The sequence below is a fragment of the Odocoileus virginianus genome, chromosome 28 (genome assembly GCF_023699985.2).
Source record: "Odocoileus virginianus isolate 20LAN1187 ecotype Illinois chromosome 28, Ovbor_1.2, whole genome shotgun sequence".
Taxonomy (NCBI): domain Eukaryota; kingdom Metazoa; phylum Chordata; class Mammalia; order Artiodactyla; family Cervidae; genus Odocoileus; species Odocoileus virginianus.
In genome coordinates this window covers 43,846,965-43,864,138 of record NC_069701.1, presented here as the reverse complement: position 1 = coordinate 43,864,138, position 17,174 = coordinate 43,846,965, and the positions used below count along the sequence as shown (strand labels likewise).

General features: G+C 64.7%; 1 protein-coding gene across 2 annotated transcripts; it reads right to left on the bottom strand.

Annotated features, from left to right (window-relative positions):
* Window positions 1-1,750: 1,750 nt before the first annotated feature.
* Window positions 1,751-17,174, bottom strand: TOLLIP (toll interacting protein). 2 transcript variants are annotated; one of them, XM_020912190.2, is made up of 6 exons: window positions 17,010-17,162; window positions 8,974-9,123; window positions 7,091-7,273; window positions 6,226-6,378; window positions 5,681-5,771; window positions 1,751-3,746 (listed from the first exon to the last, which is right to left on the bottom strand). In XM_020912190.2, exons 1-6 carry the CDS (start codon window positions 17,040-17,042, stop codon window positions 3,535-3,537), a joined length of 822 nt encoding a protein of 273 aa, XP_020767849.1. In that variant the 5' UTR covers window positions 17,043-17,162; the 3' UTR covers window positions 1,751-3,534. The 2 variants fall into 2 exon arrangements, with proteins under 2 accessions (XP_020767849.1, XP_020767854.1); XM_020912195.2 differs by lacking the exons at window positions 5,681-5,771; window positions 6,226-6,378; window positions 7,091-7,273 and having other exon boundaries at window positions 3,587-3,746; window positions 17,010-17,174.

Here is a 17,174-nt window from a genome sequence, read left to right as displayed (position 1 = left end):
GCCGGTCAGGTCCAGTCCTGACTCAGGGCCCTGACTGGGACCCTGTTGGGCCTCCACCTCCCCACCCCGGGGCCTTGTGTCTCCCTGACCCATCAGGTGGGCCCCAGGCACCCTCATCATCTGCCCACCTGGACCCCTGTGAACGTCGGCAGCTCGGGTGTACCCAGCTCTGCCTCCAGGCTCACCGGGGCAGGGCCAGGAGCCTGGAGAGATTCTGGAGGCTCCCATGTGATCCATGATAGACCTTTTTCCTTCATGAGAAATTTTATTCTAATTTTATTTTAGGTCTTCTGTGTGGCATATGGAATTTTAGATCCTTGACCAGGGATCAAACCCAAGCCCTCTGCAGTGGAAGTGCAGAGTCTTAACCACTGGCCCACCAGGACGTCTCTGAAGATTACGTCTGAATATAAAAATGGAAGCACTAATGAGGATAACTCACTCTTGTCAGCACAGGAAAGACAGCCCTGGAGGGATGCCCCCGCACCGGGGACCCGTCTCCAACAGGTGCCCCACCCTCGGGGCCACGGTGTGGAGGGCCTGACCGAGCTCTGAACCCCTCCTGCCGTCGTTCGTCCCACAAGCGCTGACCGAGTCCTGCCGTGCCGGCAGAAGCTTGCGCCTCCTCCCCTGTGCGTCCAGCAATCCAGCTGGAAGCAGAGGAAGAAGGGGTGCGTCCAGATGACCCACGAGAGAGGGCTGAGTGTGGGGAGGGCAGGCGTCGTGAGGGGGCTGGGAAGCTGCACGGGGCCCGGCCCTGGGGTGGGCCGGCCAGCTGTGGGGACCAGGAGGGGTCAGGAGCCTGCAGAGGGTGGCAGGCTCAGCAGCGGGCCTCCCGAGCCCCAGCGACCCTGCTGCTGTGTCCCAGCGTCTTCCCTGCAGCGTCAGGGGGGACGCGGGCGAGGGTCTGGCGCCCGTGCATCCCCGTGGCGTTCAGGGGAGGTGACGCGGGGAAACCTAGATGGAAGGACCAGAGCTGCTGCTGGGGCACCTAGCCCACCCACCAGTCTCCAAAGATCTTGGTGGGAAGGGAGGAGCCTCAGGAGGATCGCAGCCGGCCTGCAGCCAAGGGCAGCAGCATGGCCCACCCAGGGAGCCCTGCAGGGGAGTGGGGACCAGCGACGGCACTGTGGGCGCCACCCCAGCAGTGGGGCCAGCCTGCCCCTCTGCCTGCGACTGAGGGGCCAGCCCGCCCCTCTGCCCGCGACTGGGGGGGGGGGGGGGCAGTGTGCAGGCTGCGGCGGCTGAAGCGTGGGTGACGGAGGGCTGGGGAGGCACCTCGGGGGCCTGACAGGCCCTGGACCTGGGTGCGGGACTGGCTGCGGGGCAGGGGGGGGGACAGGCCATGACCTGGAGCACTGCCTGGGGCAGACCCAGCTTTTGGAATTTCAGAGCCCATCCTGGGCTGGAGCCAATGACCAGCCTCTGTCCTCTGGTAGCCCGGCCAGACACCAGACCCAGGCTCCAGGCTCACACTCTGGGCTCTAGACACACTCCAGCCTCTGTGCTCACACTCCGAGCTCCATGGACACACTCCAGGCTCCGTGCACACACCCTGAGCTCCGTGCTCACACTCCAGGCTCCGTACACACATTCTGAGCTCCATGGACACACTCCAGGTTCACGGGCAGAGTCCAGCCTCTGCCCTGTGCCTTCACTCACTAGTCTGCTGGTGACTGTTTCATCAACTGGCTTATTACAAGCCAGATTAAAACAACAAAAACAGTAAACTCTCTTTGAGGGACTGGACTTCTCTGTTTTTACATAGACCATTTATTAAGTTAGAAGGCTGAAAGGTACAAACATATCTTACAATCGAAGAGGAATGTGGACCCTGGACCCCAACAGAATGATCTGAAACGCAAAGCTCCAAGGACTGTTTCTGCAAACACCCAGCACGGCTCCTCAAATGGGGGTGGGGTGGGGAGCCCACTGGACATGCCTCTCCTCTCCGACACTGAGCAGCAATGACCCGCGAGGCGCCCCAGTCCTTGGCCCGGCAGCCACGGGCGCAGCGCTGAGTGCCTCCCAAGGGGTGGCCTGGACGTGAGCACGGAGGTGAGCAGAGGAGCGGGGACAGCAGGGCCGTCGGACGTCTTGAGGTCCCACAGACGCAGCCTCCTCTGACCCAGTGAAGCAGCAGGCGTCCACGAGAAAGGACCCCGAGAGCTGGCAGATCTGCAGCCGTCCTGAAGCCAAGACCCCTGTCCTCAGAGGCCCAGGCGGGGGAGGCAGCGACGGGGGTGGTGTGGGGCCACTGGGCCGGGTCTGGGGTCAGGCGTTTGGAGCCGTGCTGCATGTGGTCACCGCGCTGCACTCAGGTCTGTGGCTGCATAATCGTTGGTCTCACACATCTACAGAGAGCCTGCGGCAAAGGCACCTGTGGTCTGAACCCCCTCTCGCAGGCCTCCCGCCCCCAGGCCACCACGGGAGGAGCCTGGTCAGCTCGCCCGCCGGCCTGGGAGGCAGAGCGCAGCGTCGCTGGCTGGCATCACACTAAGCCTACGTGGAGGACAGGACTGCAGTCAGTCCTCGCCACCTCGGGTGACCGCCCGACGTCACAGGGTGGGGTCCGTCTCCACGTCCCGAGACTGGGCAAGGCCTCTAGACAGAACGGTGACCACAGCTGACCGCCAATGACCCCGTCAGAGCGCGCTCAGTGTTCTCACTCCCACGGGCGCCACCCAGCCTGTCCCCATCCTCGGTGTCCACGGCCAGACGCAACGTCAGGGTGCACACCATGGGGCACCTCCTGCCTCTCAGGAAAGACCTCCCAGTGCCAGCGGTCACCTCAGTGACCCATCCTGGGGCCCAGGGCTTCCTACATAAGGTTGGCAGTGAGCCGAGTGCCTAGAGGCCCTTCGACAGCCAAGGACAAGGACGGGGTCTGCTTCCAACACCCCACCTCACTGAGCTCTGCGGCCAGAGCGCGTCTGGGGGGGGCAGCAACCCCTTGGGACAACATGGCACAGAGGGGCGAGGCAGCAGGAAAGACTCGGGGCTGCGGACTCAGGATGTGGCTGCAGACGCCAGGCTGGGCCAGGGTTCCGCGCACAGGCTGGGCCCCACGGCGAGGTCTGCCCGGCCCCAGCGAGAGGCCCAGGAAGACCACCACAGGGAGGAGACGAGTTTCCCGTCTGAAAGTCCTAACATGACGCACAGCAGCTGTTAGGGGTTCTCTGCCTCACGTTAGTGTGTCTACCCAGCCAGGCCTCATCACGAGACCCTACCCGTCAACCCAGAGGGGGCGCTGCTCCCAGGAGAGCACCCTGGGAGGACGGGCAGCAGGAAGTGGGTGTGCGCACGGGACGCACCGCCTCCACCCTCTGACGGGAAGTGGGAGGAGAGCCACCCCACCTGCCCCAATCACATCCAGAACGGCTGCAAGAACCAAAACCACATGCATCCTACACGAGGGCGTGGACTGGGCTACACAGACGTCCGAGGAAGGGCTATGCGGGGCGCGTTCACAGGGACTGCTGGGGATGGTGCTCTGGGGAGCTGGGCGGGCGGGCGGCGAGACGGCAGGTGTGTCTACGACTCCTCGCCCATCTGGAGCAGGGAGTTGATGGCCGCGTCCTTGCTGCCCCGCTGGGCCTCCAGCACGGAGCGGATCACCTCCCGGTCCATGTTGGGAAACATGTCCTGGATGGCCTTCAGGTCCTCCTCGCTGCAGCGGGGCTGGGCACTCACGGCCGGGGGCAGCGCCACGGGCACCACGCCGGGGCTGCACACGGCAGGCATCCCTGCAAGCAGAGGTGGGCTCAGCAGACAGCACCTCTACCGCGGGGCCCAGGTCTCACCTGAGGTCTCCCCCCCAACACGACCCCAGGGGTCTCCCCTCGATACAACCCCAGAGATCTACCCCCCTGACATGACCACAGAGGTTTCCCCCTTGAACATGACCCCAGAGGTCTCCGCAGAGATCTCAGCCCCCGACATTACCTTTCAGACAGGCCAGACGCTTGGGAGAAACAGCGGTGTGCAGACCTCGGCCATTTATACCACAGGGGTCAACCCCTCCCACCACGGCCACACCCAGCTGCCCACCCCACTCCCCAGCACCGAGACTGCCCCGCTGCCCCCTCTGCCGGCTCTCCAGGACAGGCCTTCCCAGCTGGACACCCAGCCAGTCAGACCCTGACAAGGAAGGAGACCCACGGGGCGGCCGGCCCAGCGTCCTGGGGGCGGCAGACACCCTGCTCCACACGGGCTCGTCACACTGGCCACACCCCCTCACTCCCTTGTGGACACTGAGAACCTCAAGGCATCTCAGCTCCTGGAAGATTCAGACCTGGAGCCACTGGACCCCAAGTCAAAGCTGCGAACCTCTCGTGAGGAAAACAAACGAGCAAAAGGCAAGAGGCGCTACTGAGGACCTGCGGCTCAGGGACAGAGCCCGGGTCAACCGTCGCTCTGAAAAGCAGAAAAGGGTTTAAAGCTGTTTGCTTTAAGAAACTCAAAAGCACAGGCACCCAACCAGGCCCGAGAGCTCACATGGTTTCCTTTCCTGTCTGAGCTCAGATGACCTTAAAGGCAGCTCAAAAGCGTCCAAACCAAAACCAGCAGAAGGGCCGACAAGCGCTGAGGTGAAGGGGTGCCGGCCACAGGGGTGGGCTGGAACCTGTGCTATACACACCCCACAGGAGTGGGCCTGGCCCCTCCTCCCCTGCCCATCCTGGGCGGCCCCGCCGAGCACCCAGCCACCTGCGCCCGCCACCCGCCAGCCTTTAATCCTGAGAGGCGAGAGGTGGGGGGTCCCATGTGGGCCCTTGAGCCTCGTGAGACCGAGGCCCCAGGCGTTCTGGAGCTAGGCAGGCGCCCGCCCGCCACCCTGCACCAGCGGGGAGCAGGAAGGGGACCTGAGACGGGGACGCTGACAGCTTCGCTCGCCAGCTCCCATCGTCTGCAACGCACGGCCCCCCCGGCCCCCCCACCCACCCAGCGGCCTGCATTTCCCATGCTTCTGGAACACTCAACCTTTAGCAGACACCCTGACTCTACTTAGGCCCCTTCCCCCAGGGGGGTCCAGGGCTGTAACTCCAGTCCTCACTCTTCACCGCACTCTGCTCAGAAGCTTAGAGGTTTCTCGGGGACACGGCCACCACCATGCGCATGGCACCCTCACATCCTGGCCTGTTTCCTGGGCTCTGAGCCTCCTACGCTCGCATCCTGCCCCATCCTACAGACTGTTCACACCCAGGGGGGCTATGTCACTTCCAATCAGAGCCAGGGTGGGAACCGACCACAGGCTGACGTGAAGGAGCAGAAATCCAAGAGAAAAGCCAGACCCAACTTGACTGCTGCACAACGTGAACTGCTGTCATAAAGGTAAACACTGCCACGTGTGTGGAAAGGAACGCGACGGACACAGGAGGGCTCCAGTGTGCGGTCCGTCCGTCTGCTCTACAGGGCGTGACCTTGTGCTACCGGGACTCAATACTCAGAAATCATGCTTCCCCATCTGCATACAATTCAACTCACCTTCTTTGTACCAACAAGAGAAAAAAGTGATCGTGCTCCCTACACGTGCAGGAGAAGTTCACATGCGACAGCACAGCCCCGGTTTGGGGAGGCTCTCCAGGCACCGCTTGCAGACCAGGCCCAGCCGACACCCCACACACCTCCCTCCTGCTCCGACACCACCCCAGGAGACGCGCCGCGAGGAGGGCAGACGCACCTGCAATGGGCACGTAGCCCACGCCCTGCTGGTACACGGTGGGCATCAGGACCACAGGCTGAGGTGGCACCATCATGGCAGCCGGCAGCGACTGAAAGACACGAAAGGTGACCCAGAACACACACACACCCAGCCTCGCCGAAAGCGCCTGGTAAGGGACGGCACCAGGCCTGGAGCCCTGCAGGTCGAGGCAGGGACGCGCCCTGTCCCCGTCGTCAGACCGGGGACACCCCTTCACACCGACTCCCCTCAGAATCCTCCGCGGGCAGAGGACGACTCAGGCAAAAGGCGTCTGTCGTCAGACCTGCGGAACCACGACTGAGAGGTCATCGACAGACGGCGCTGCTCAAGAATGTAAACCGAAGTGTAAACTTCAGGCCCAAACCCCTGACGTCTCAGGACGGCCTTGCACAAGTACAGTAACAGCGCTCTGTCCGCATAGAACTGTCTGCTGAAAGGGCGGGGTGTACGCAGGAGCACACGTGCTGACGTGGGAACCCGCAGTAAACCGGTCCGGGAGCCCCAGGGCTGGGCGGCGGCCTCACCGTGTAGGACAGCACCAGGTTGATCATGCCCTCCTTGTCGTCACCCTGCCGCCCGCTCAGGCTGTACCACTCGTCCACCACCTTGCCCTGCTTCAGAGCCTCGGGGATCGTCACGTGTGTCCAGGCGATGCGGTCATCCATGGAGAAGGCTCGCTGCGGCAGACGGGAGAAGGCGTGTGACCCCAGAGGTCCCAGGGCTCCCCCCCAGGGGGTGCACAGCATGGAGCACCCTCCTCATTCCACTCCTGCGGGTCCACAGGCAGGGAAGAGGGGCTCCAGCAGGCCACCACCATCGCCTGCACTAACCCGCGGGGCCAGGCCCCACAGACACACGCGCCCCCTGAACCACGCCTTCCCCTCCCCCTCCACCCCAGGCCCCAGAGGTGAGGCTGGCGGTCAGGAGGAAGGACACAGGAGGGGGGCCGAGCCCCAAGGACCGCAGCCTCTCCCAGCCCCGCCGCCCACCCCACCCCAGCACTGCAGCCTCTCCCAGCCCCGCAGCCCACTCCACCCCAAGTCGGGTTCAGGAGGGCTGGGGCACGTGGAGGGCCAGGCTGAGGAAGGCCCCAGGGCGCCTGACACCCCAGGGACACTCAGGAGGCTCCTGCTGTTCACCCACAAAGAGGCCAATACCCACCCTGCCAGGGGCCTGACTGAGTGACCCCCTAGCCACATGCGGACAGTGGTGCCTGGCCTGTGTGGTCAGGCGACGCCCACGTTCTGGACACAGTGGTGACGTGTCTGAGTGTAGGTTCCAGAGACTCTTGAGGCAGAGCGCCTGTCACACCACAGCGCCCGGCGTACACACGCCCGACGTTCCGGAGAGGCCAGGAGCCTGAAGCGCAGTGGCCCGCGTGGCGCTCACCTCATCGAAGATCTCCAAGTAGAAGGAGTCCACGCCCGGGGGCACAGTGCACTGGATGACCTTGTTCCAGCGCGGGTTCTTGGCGCCATTATGGGCCGTGGGCGTCTCGTACACGGCGTAGCCCAGGCGCAGGCGGCAGTAGGGGTCCATGCGGGTCATGCCATAGTTCTTTGCCAGCTTGGCCTGAAACAAAGCCGCCGGGTGAGATGGGGCCGTGGCTGTCAGCCCAGGGGCCTCCCCACCACCCACGGCTTCTGTGCACTCTGTGTGCTGACCCACGGGACACGGCCACCACTGTGCTGTCTGCAACCGCAGGTCCAGAGTGAGAGAGAAAGGCGCTGGACCAAGAAAGAACATTCCAGAAACTTCCAAAAGCAAACCCAGACTCTGCCACACCAGGAAGTGTCTGCGGCCTTGTACCGTGTGACAGCTGTGCTCACGTGGCGTGAGAGGCGTGTTAGGCGTCACGAGGAACCCAGGCATGGCTCTGAGTACGTGGAATCTATGCAGGTCAAGTGCAAACCTGCCCGGTTTTAGATAATGGCCTTGTGCGTCCTCAGACTGTGCTGCCCGTGGGGTCCCAGAGTCCGTTCCAAGGACAACCATGCTCCAGGGCCCAGGAATGAGGAGGCAGTCTGGGCTGGGCCCAGTGTCTCAGGACACACCCAATTCAGGACACACCTGCTGCTGGGAGGGGCTGGGTCCCCACCACTGCTCCTGGGGAGGAGGGTGGAAAGGGCAGGCAGTCCTGTGACAGGCAGAGCCCTGGAGAAGCAGGGGGACAGGGGCCCCAAGAAGCGAGGCCTGGTCAAGGCCTTCCCCGCGTCCTCAGACAGTGACCATGGTGGCCCCTGACCAGGCAGGAATCTCTCAGCAGTGACCGACCCTGCCCAGTGCCTGGGCGGCGGGGAGCCGGGAATCCGCTCTGAGGGGCTTGATCCCCTGGAGCCCACGCATCACGGCGGCCAGGGCTGGCACCCCAGTTCCTGCTGAGCAACGGACAGACTTCAGGAAGCGCCCTGGGGCCCGAGGGCAGGCCCACAACAGGCAGAGGGAAGAGAACTTTCCATGGTGCTGGAGAAACGCTTTTATCACAGGGGTGAACACGTGTCAGAGGTCACAGAAACAAAAGCACATTAATTCAAACCAGTGCGTCCTGACATGTAAATCATACTCAACAGACTTAATTTTTTTAAAAAGCCCTTAGAGCCTGCTGCCTGTGAGACGCCGTCTCTTCCCTCCGAAGGCTCTGCGGAAGCCCCGCCCATTGGGAGCCTCCTTGCACCCCTCCCGTGCCAACACCCCCCAAGCTCTGGAGTGTGCCCGAATCGTGCCCCAGAGCCACCCCTTCACACAGGACTGGCTGGCCCACCTCAGGACACGTGCTTCATGTCACCGAAGCACCTCCCCCCGAAGTCCTCGTCTCTGAGCCTCAGGCACCTGCCTTTCAAGCACCCTCGACTGAACGTGTCCAACGCTAAAGTGTGGCTCTCCTCCCTGCCTGCTCCTCCCGTGATCTCCCCATTCTAGTCACTGCCCACCACCCCCGGTGCCGGCAACAGGCCGTGGGGTCACACAACCTCCTCCTGCCCCCACTCGAGGGCTCCTGAACTGGACTGGTTCCCCCCAGGAGGCCAAATGCGGGGTCTTCCAGCCTTACCCACGATCTTCCTGACACAGAGCCCGAGGGAGCCCTGGACCCAGCTCAGGATGGGCCGTCTGCTTCCCACTCACCTGCTCCACGCTGCTCGCTGCCCCCAAACCCCACCCTCGCCCCCACCCCAGGGGGCTACGCTCTCCACAGTAGCCCCCGGGCCGCCCGCCGCTGCCCCCCGCCCTCAGCGTCCGCACTTGGCCCCGTGGTCTCTGAGGGCCGCACCCACCTGCACCACGGTGACGCTGAGGCGGCCCACGGTGCCCAGCGCCCCTCCATACTGCAGCTGCTGCGCGGCCTGTGCGTCCAGCTGGATCTGCTGCTGCTGCTGTGTGGGCGTGATGCGCAGGAAGTCCTGGGGCAGCTCCCCGATGTACACCTGCGGGAGTGTGGCGTCAGCGCAGGGCCGCCCACCCGGGCCCGCCTCCCTGCCTGCACCACGCAGGGCCGGCGCTCCAGCCTGCAGGCCACCGAGGGCCTGTGCTCCCGGGAGGAGGTGCCCAGCACACGGCGCTCCGTGGAGGCCCAAGCACGTCCCTGCCTGAAGGCAAGTCTCACGCCCTCGCCGGGGCTGCAAGCCGCTCTCAGGCCTCAGACACGCTTGTCCACGTGTTGGAGGTCCCAGCCGCAGACCAGGACCACGGCAAGCACGGCCTCTCCACCAAGAGCTGTTCACGGGTGAAGCCTGAGGCTGGGATGTCAGGAGACTCAGAACAGCCTCTGTGCAGATGCCTCAGGGGTACAGCTCACACTCAGAAGCACCCCGGAGACCATGAAGCCAGAAGACTGACCAGCAGAAGCCCCAGGACCTAGCCCTGAAGAGGGGACGTGACGGGAAGGCGGTGGCTCCCGGGCACACACCCGCATGTGGAGAGCACGCGGTCTGACGGTGACGACTCCAAGGAGACCACAGGAGACCAAGCTCGGGTCAGCTGGGCTCTGCCGGGGTGGTGAGCATGGAGAGACGCCCCCCAGGGCAGGTAGCCCACCCCCTGGGTGCTCAGGGACCTGGACCACCCGCCTCTGCTCTCTGCCAGGCGGGGGTGTGGGGGGTGCAGGGCCGGGGGGCACAGTGCAGCCAGAGCCCAGGACCCACGACGGAGGCCTGGCTGCTGGGGGGAACCAGGGCCACAGCCCCCCAGCGCCCAGAACACTCACAGACCCCCATGCAGGGCCCCGAAGGACGCGGCGGCTTCAGGGAACACGGGAGAGAAGACCCCGTATGTCATGGTGAGCTCTGGCAACCATGTTCATGGACAGTGGCCGCCAGGGACCACCAGACGCTGCCAGACGCCAAGACTCCTGCGGTGCCGAGCAGACAGCACCCGCCTCCCCAGTTCATGGTGCCCCTGGGAGAGCGCCTGCCGCAGCTCACAGCCACCCAAGGGTGCCTGCCTGCTCTGGGGCCCCAGCCCTGCCCCCGTCAGCCTGGTGCCCCACCACTTCTCTCACAGCATGCTGGTTCTCACCCCAGAGCCAGCACCAGTACCGTGAGGAGGGAGCCCCCCCAGGAGTCTGATGCCAGTGGCAGGACAGGCGGGACCTGGGGAGGAGCACAGGGCCTTTCTGACGGGCACTCTCCCCACTGTCCCCCCACGGCCTGCTCCCTGTGGACACTGGGCTCCGCTCCGCGTCCCCCAACTCCACTGCCGTGAGGCTCAGTACAGGGCGGGCGGGCCCAGGCACCCCGGAGCCCGCGTTGCCAGGAGAGGCTCAGCACCTTCCTTCGCTCCCCAAGGCGCCGTGGGGCGTGTCTCCTGGGCGGTGGCGCAGCTGAGCGGGCCCCAGGATGGGCCTCAGGAGGCAGGCTGCTCATGACACCCTGCGGGCTGCACCCCTTGGGAGGGGCTGAGGTGCCTGGGATACGCCAGTTCCCATTTCCACGGAGCCAAGACCAGACCCCGTGTGCCCGCAACGCACCGCCCAGAGCTCTCAGCCCGCTCGCTGCCGGCTGCCCACAGTCCTGCCCAGGCCTGCCCGGTGCTCGTCTTCAGCCCTGACTCCCTGTGATTACGCCCCGGGGTCGAGCACAGCCCACCCCCGCCTGCTGCCCTTTGGAGCGGCCGCCCACCCAGCCCTGAGGACCCCGGGGGAATAGGCTGTGCGGGGCCAGAGTGACCGTCAGGAATGGCCGCTCCCCTCCTCCACAGTCCGTGTGCCTGCCGTAAGCCAACTCCCGGGGCTGTGCGCCCCCTTCACCGTCCTCAGGCCTGGGTGGGAGGTGGGGGGGTCGTCACAGCTGAGGGCTGGTGGAGCAGCACCGAACCCAGAGACTCCTGGTCCAGGCAGCGGGACGCCTGCTCTCAGCTCACCTGCCAGCCACCGCGGGAGGCTGAGGCCTGAGCCAGCGGCGGGCCAGGGCAGGCCCTGGGGGGTCCCTGCCCGGGGGTGGTCTGGCCCCACTGGCCAGACAGCAGCCTCAGAGGCCCGTGGGGAGGAGTGGGCCACACATTCAGCCCAATGCGCCCCACCCCCAGGAGGCCACAGGACGTGCCCGCTGAGGCCTGAGACTCCCACCGTCACCACCTGGGTCACTGCAGCCATGGGGTGGGTCTCCACACCGGTAACCCTCCCTGCCCAACCCACCCTCCTCCTCCCTCAAGGAAAGCGAAGGAAAAACCTGGAAGCCACCAGAGGGAAGGCAGGTACCACCGGCGCCTCCGAACCCGGCCGAGGAGGGGGCGGCTCCCAAAGGGCTCCATGGAGCCCCCAGCCCTGTCCTCTGCCAGGTGTCACTGCGAACAGCTCCGTCCTTCCTGGATGCCAGCTCTCCTCCCGTTCCTATCCTGCAGGTCGCCCCAACTTTCTAAACGGCCCAGACTCGCACAGGCCATTGAAGCCCAAGCATCTGGCTGTCCCAGCCCTGCGGACAGTCCATGAGCCCCAGACAGGGGACTGAGAGGTGGCATTAACTGAGCACAAGGCCTCCAGAGGGCCAGCGAGAGACACCAGCGGCCAAACAAGAACCAGACCGCGTCGCTGATGGGACAGCGAGCGGCTCCTGGGGGCTCGGCCAGGAGCTCCAGCGCTGCTCACGCTGCTCTGGACCTGGCGCGACTGACACGGGGCACCCTGTCCACACCCCAGCAAACCAGCCACTGCAGGCTGTGGGGCCCAGGGCTGGGCGGACCGGCACGGCACTGACAGGTCTTAGCTCCACCGCACGTGTGCGTCGTTACGGCCAGATGCTGGGCAATCACAGCTCCCGCGGGGTTCGTATCACAACAGAAGAGAGGCAACCGCACAAGGTCCCACTGCTGCCCGAGGGCAGATGGCATGACCAGCTGAGGTGGCCTTGGGAGAAGACGCCACCTCTGCAGAGACCTGAAGGCAGGAAGGGGCGGCATGCAGGACCTGGGGAGGACCGGGGCACAGGCCTGGCTGGGAGCCTGGGGGCAGCTCTAGGGCCGGTGGGGAGGTGGCCAGAGCCGGGCAAGCCAGGGAGGGCAGGAGCGTAGAGGACGGATGGGCGCAAGGCTCTGACTCGGAGCCGGGGGGTGGGGGTGGGGGTGGGGGTGGGGGCTGCACGCACAGCAGGCTCTGCCTGGGGCCTGGCCCACGGGTGACAGCGGAGACCCACTGGGCAGGGGAGGCGGGTGTGGAGGTGCCCAGGCTGAGAAGGAACTGACTCTGGGTCTGCTCGGAAGGCAGAGCCGCGGGAGAGCCTGTGGTTGTGCGGGAGGTTCTGGTGGGAGCCCCAAGGGGACTGGGGCTGCCGCCCGATACAACAGAACGCCAGGGAGGGTCCCAGGGAAGGAAGGAAATTCCCGTGAAGACGGAGCCTCCAGCAGGGAGGGACGTCACCCCTGTGTCCACAGCTGCAGCCGTTTTCAGAGGCCCCAAACAAACCCCAGAGAAGTCAGCACTGGGCCCCCACCCGAGTCCCCCTTCCCGCCCGCTCACTCCTGCGCCCCACAAAGTGCAGGTGCATCCTGGGCCCCGGGGCCTTCCCACTGTTGAGAGGCAGTGGCCTCTGCTGCGCCCCACTGCCACCCCGCCAGGGCTCCTCTGCGGCCCCGGCAGCACCATCGGTGGGGGTGGGGGGCAGGTGGACTGGGGGGTGGGCGTGCAGGGCCAGCAGCCTCGAGCTGAGCGTGGGCCACACCTCCCACGGGCCGGGGGCGGGGGGAAGGATGCGCAGACGCAGGCAGAGGTGCCAGAGAAGAGGGGGTCTGATGCCGACGCCGCCAACACGGGCACCTTCACACCCTGAGAGAAGGGGACCGTGAGCTCAAGAGTCCCAGACACCACACAGCCCTTTCAGGAACCAGAGAAAGCAGGACGAACAAGTCCATTGGAACAAGTACCAGCTCATCAAAATAACACGGCTCCTAGGAGGAAAGCAGAGGTCACCGAGGCCACTTGCTGCCCAGGAGGAGGGCTGTTACAGTGACGGAGCTGAGAGCCCCCAGGGCTGCACGGTGACGCTCCCAGGAGGGCTGCAAAGAGGAGGGAAGGACGACATGTTTTCCAAACCAGCAGAGAGCGAAAATGGAACTTACCTGGGTTTGATGACTCCAACAGAAGGCAAGGAGAGAAAGAGAAGAAAAGCAGGCAAATAAAAGCACAAAAAGAAGTGCTGGGAACAAAGAGCGTGTGCGTAACTGTGCACAGAAAACCAACACGTTCCTGTCGAAGGGTGAAAACTTGACGGTCGAGTGCGTGCTGTTGATGGCAGACCCACCTGACACACAGATTCAGAAAGAGTGACTCCAAGAACGAAAACCCATCAGGCAGACACTCCCTGAAAGAAAGCTGGCGTCCCCTCATTGCAACAAACCAAACATGAAAGGCCTGTACACAGCCAGCAGGGTCACCACACGCAACAAGGTCTGACTCACAGGAAGACAGGGCCCTTCTCAGCCCGGAAGCGCTCCTAACTCAGCCGCAGAGAATCCAGAGCAGAGCTCACGGGGCCTGGGGAATCAGGCCATGGGCCAGCTGGGCGGAGAAGCCACCCCTCGCCCAGGACTTGGGCCAGGGACGGACTCACCCAGCGAGAGCGGGCCATCTGAGCGAGAAGGGAGGTCGAGCCAGTCTCCAACGGAGAGAGAAAGCCACGCACCAGCCCAAAGAGAAAAACCACTCCTCCCATTGAATACTGCAAATGACAGAGCAAGAACTGAGCCTGCATCTTGCCTTCCATACAGACTGCACTTAAGGACAAGCAGACAGCACTCACCTACACTACCAGGTCCGCCAAAACCAAGCAATAAAACTCAAACACAACTCTCTGCCACCCCTGGTGGGTCACAGGTTCAGCAACAGCGATCAGTTCATCCAAGGCTGACGAGGACCTGGCCATCACAGGCCACGTGGCGTCACCCCACAGCTCGCCCTCAGGCCTCATGAGGGAAAAGACAGAAAGGGGCTGCACTGACCCGCCAGCATCTCCAAAAGCTGGATGAGTGGCCCTCATTGCTCCCATCGGCCTGGAGTCCGTGGGCACACAGCACAGCTTGGCCTCCGACCAAGCCTGACCGCTGCCCGCCGAGCTGGCCGGCAGCACAGGGGTCCGCAGCGATGCGTGCCACAAACCTGCTCTGACCTCCACACAGTTACTGCCGCGGGTGCCCTCCAGCGCTTTCTAATCCTCTGTGGACCAGACGGAGCACAGGGTGGAGAAGGGAGTCAGAGGGAGAGGCCAGCACCGCTGAAAGTGGGCAGACAGCACAGGGCAGGCACCCTCGGCGGCCACTCAGGGGGAGTGATCCTGCAGACGCAGACCCGTCTTCTGGGAGTCACGTCGACTCCGTGCCCCTTGGGCTCCCTGCTCAGGGACAGAGGGGATCTCCCCAAGTGGGCGGGCCCACTTTTGCCTTCAAGTGCCTGGGGACCCTGCCCATCTCATCCTTCACCAGGCGTGGGAGGAGACAATCAGACTTCAGAGTCGGCCCGGATCCCTTGGTCAGTGACCCTGGGCTGAGGCTGAACACTGCCTGTCCTGTGTGGGCCGGACTGGGAATCCTGGCAGAGGGCTGACCCTCAGGCATGCCACCCAGCCAGGGCCGGCATGGGAAGCCCCGGCTGGTCTAGCGGTTCTGCCACAAGCCCGCCGTCTGCGGTCCTCCACTGCACCAGGCACATACAGGATAGCACGTGGGGGCACAGGCAACACCAAGTCCATGCGTCCTGGCAAGGGAAGAGGTCTCCGCCAGACTCTGGTAACTGCAAAAGGAAGGGCTCCTTGACACCGATAACTGGAGGGAAAGCCTCTACAAGTGCAGTCCACCCACAGGGGGTGGGCTGGTGGGGAGACGTGCAACGAGAGGATATGTACCAGGCAAAAGCTCTACAAAAAACAGAAAGCACACTCTAGTGCCCACCCTGCCCTCTGGCACAGGCACCCCAACTCAGGACCCCCCGGCCTCCTCTCCCCATCCTCTCCAGCTCTGCTTCGAACGCTCCCCCTCCCTCAAGTCTCGGTCAGACGTGCTTCCTCCACAACCCTTACTCACCCCACGCCCCGGCCCAGGGAGGTTACTGCTCACCCCAATTCCAATTCAGACCTCCAGGCCCAGGCCTGGCTCCTCTGTCAACCTCACAGCAGCGTCTGTGAGCCATGCTGCACAAGACGCCGAGGCCAGCGAGCCCAAGGGCCCTGAGCCCCCAGCCACTCTGGCCCAGACTGACCCTCGCGGCGTGAGCTCGGCTCCTGAGGAGCACCCCACAGACACCTGCCAGTCCGTGTGTGGGGCCCACGAGCCCCGGACAAGAGAACGTGCCAGTCGTCTGGGTCACTGGGGCCTCAACGGCACAGGCCTCACATCCGGACACCCTCTGCCGCCTGGGCCTGTCACAGCCCTACCTCAGCGCAGGGCCAATGTCCCTCTGGACGAGAGGAGGGCCCGCCTTCACCACACGCTCCCCTCACCTGGGTCCGAGCAGGCCTGTGCATGTCTGCCTGTGGATCCTGCCTGATGAAGGCACGGAGCTCCCAACAGGTCTGACCCAGGACAGAAAGGACACCCGCCCCCGCCCCAGGGGAGCGAATGATCTGCTCCCCGAGCTTCTCTGATGAGCCACTCATGTAGAATGGAGGAAGTGCTGATGCTCAGCCTGCTCCAAGTCACCGTGTGCAGTGAAGATGGAGACATGAAGTCAGGGGACAGAAACCACCCTACAGACTCTGGGACCTTTCCACACCCACATCTGTCACGAAGTCCTGTTACGTCCCATTCAAATGCTCAGAAAGAGCACCTGTGCCCAACGGGCTTCCAACAAAACCTGCCTTCCTCAAACACAGAAAGATGTGTGGATGGATTCTTCTTTGGTTGGGAGAGACACAGACAAGATCTGTCCACTCTGACAGGGAGGGTGAGGAGCCCGGGGCTGCGGGGACTTCCCTGAAGCCACATCAAAGCATCAACCAGAACCTTGTCCCAACTCAAGGCCCTGACTGTGATTAAAACAAACAAACAAACCTCACGGCTCATGGTCAGGCACCTCAACCCAGTCCGAACGGGGGCTGGAGACGAATCCCCAGGAGCCGGAGTCTTGCTCTTGGACAAGGACACAGTAGCCGCAGGAGACAGGGCTCCAGGGCCGTGGGCGGAAGGGGACTCCCAGCTCAGGACCCCTCATGTGTTACCAAAAAAACCGCCTGGACCCTCCTTCATCCAAGCGCTGTCCGGGTGCCCCTCTATAGAAGGATACTCTAGGCACATGGTGCCGCCTCCTTCCGGGTACTCAGCGGGTGCCGATCCTCCCCAACTCGGGGGGCTCGCCGGTGGGGGCGGGGCCTCCTCCTCCCGGGGAACCAACGGGCACCGACCCTCCCCCACCCCGGGGACGCAACGGCGCCGACCCTCCCCCACCACGGGGACGCAACGGCGCCGACCCTCCTCTTCCCGGGTAACCAGCGGGTGCCGACCCTCCCCCGCCCAGGGGAACCAGCGGGGGCCGACCCTCCCCCGCCCCGGGGAACCAGCGGGCGTCGTCTCTCCGCCCGGGGACGTAACAGCGCCGACCCTCCTCTTCCTGAGGAACCAACCGGTGCCGAGCCTCCCCCATCCCGGGGACCCAGCGGGTGCCCACCCATCCCGGGGGCCCGCTGGTGGGTGCGGGGCCGCCTCTTCCCGGGGAACCAACGGGCGCAGACCCTCCCCCGCCTAGGGGACCCAGTGAGCGTGAGGCCTCCTCCTCCCGGGGACCCACACGGTGCGCGGCCTCTCCCTCCCGGGGACTCCCTTCCGCTCGCACGGAGGCCGGTGTCGGGCCCTCCCTGTGCCCGAAGGCGCGAAGCCCGCCCCTGCCGGAGCCTACCGGCCCGCGCTGCGTGCTGACGGTGGTCGCCATGGTCCGGTCGGCCCCGCGTCTAGCCCACCAACAACTGACAGACACGCGACCCGACGGCGGTCCCCCGAGGCCGCAGCCGCCTCAGTCAGCTGACGGCGGCCCCGCCCCCGCCCGGCCCTGACGCAGGCGCAG

What these genes read in the sequence shown, in the direction of transcription:
- TOLLIP (XM_020912190.2), bottom strand. Translation starts at nt 17,042, where the DNA reads ATGGCGACCACCGTCAGCACGCAGCGCGGGCCG. An exon ending in TCAGCGTCACCGTGGTGCAG is followed by an intron (nt 7,274 to 8,973) that starts GTGGGTGCGGCC and finishes GCTTTGTTTCAG; the next exon opens with GCCAAGCTGGCAAAGAACTA. An exon ending in GGGCTACGTGCCCATTGCAG is followed by an intron (nt 3,747 to 5,680) that starts GTGCGTCTGCCC and finishes CTCTGCTTGCAG; the next exon opens with GGATGCCTGCCGTGTGCAGC.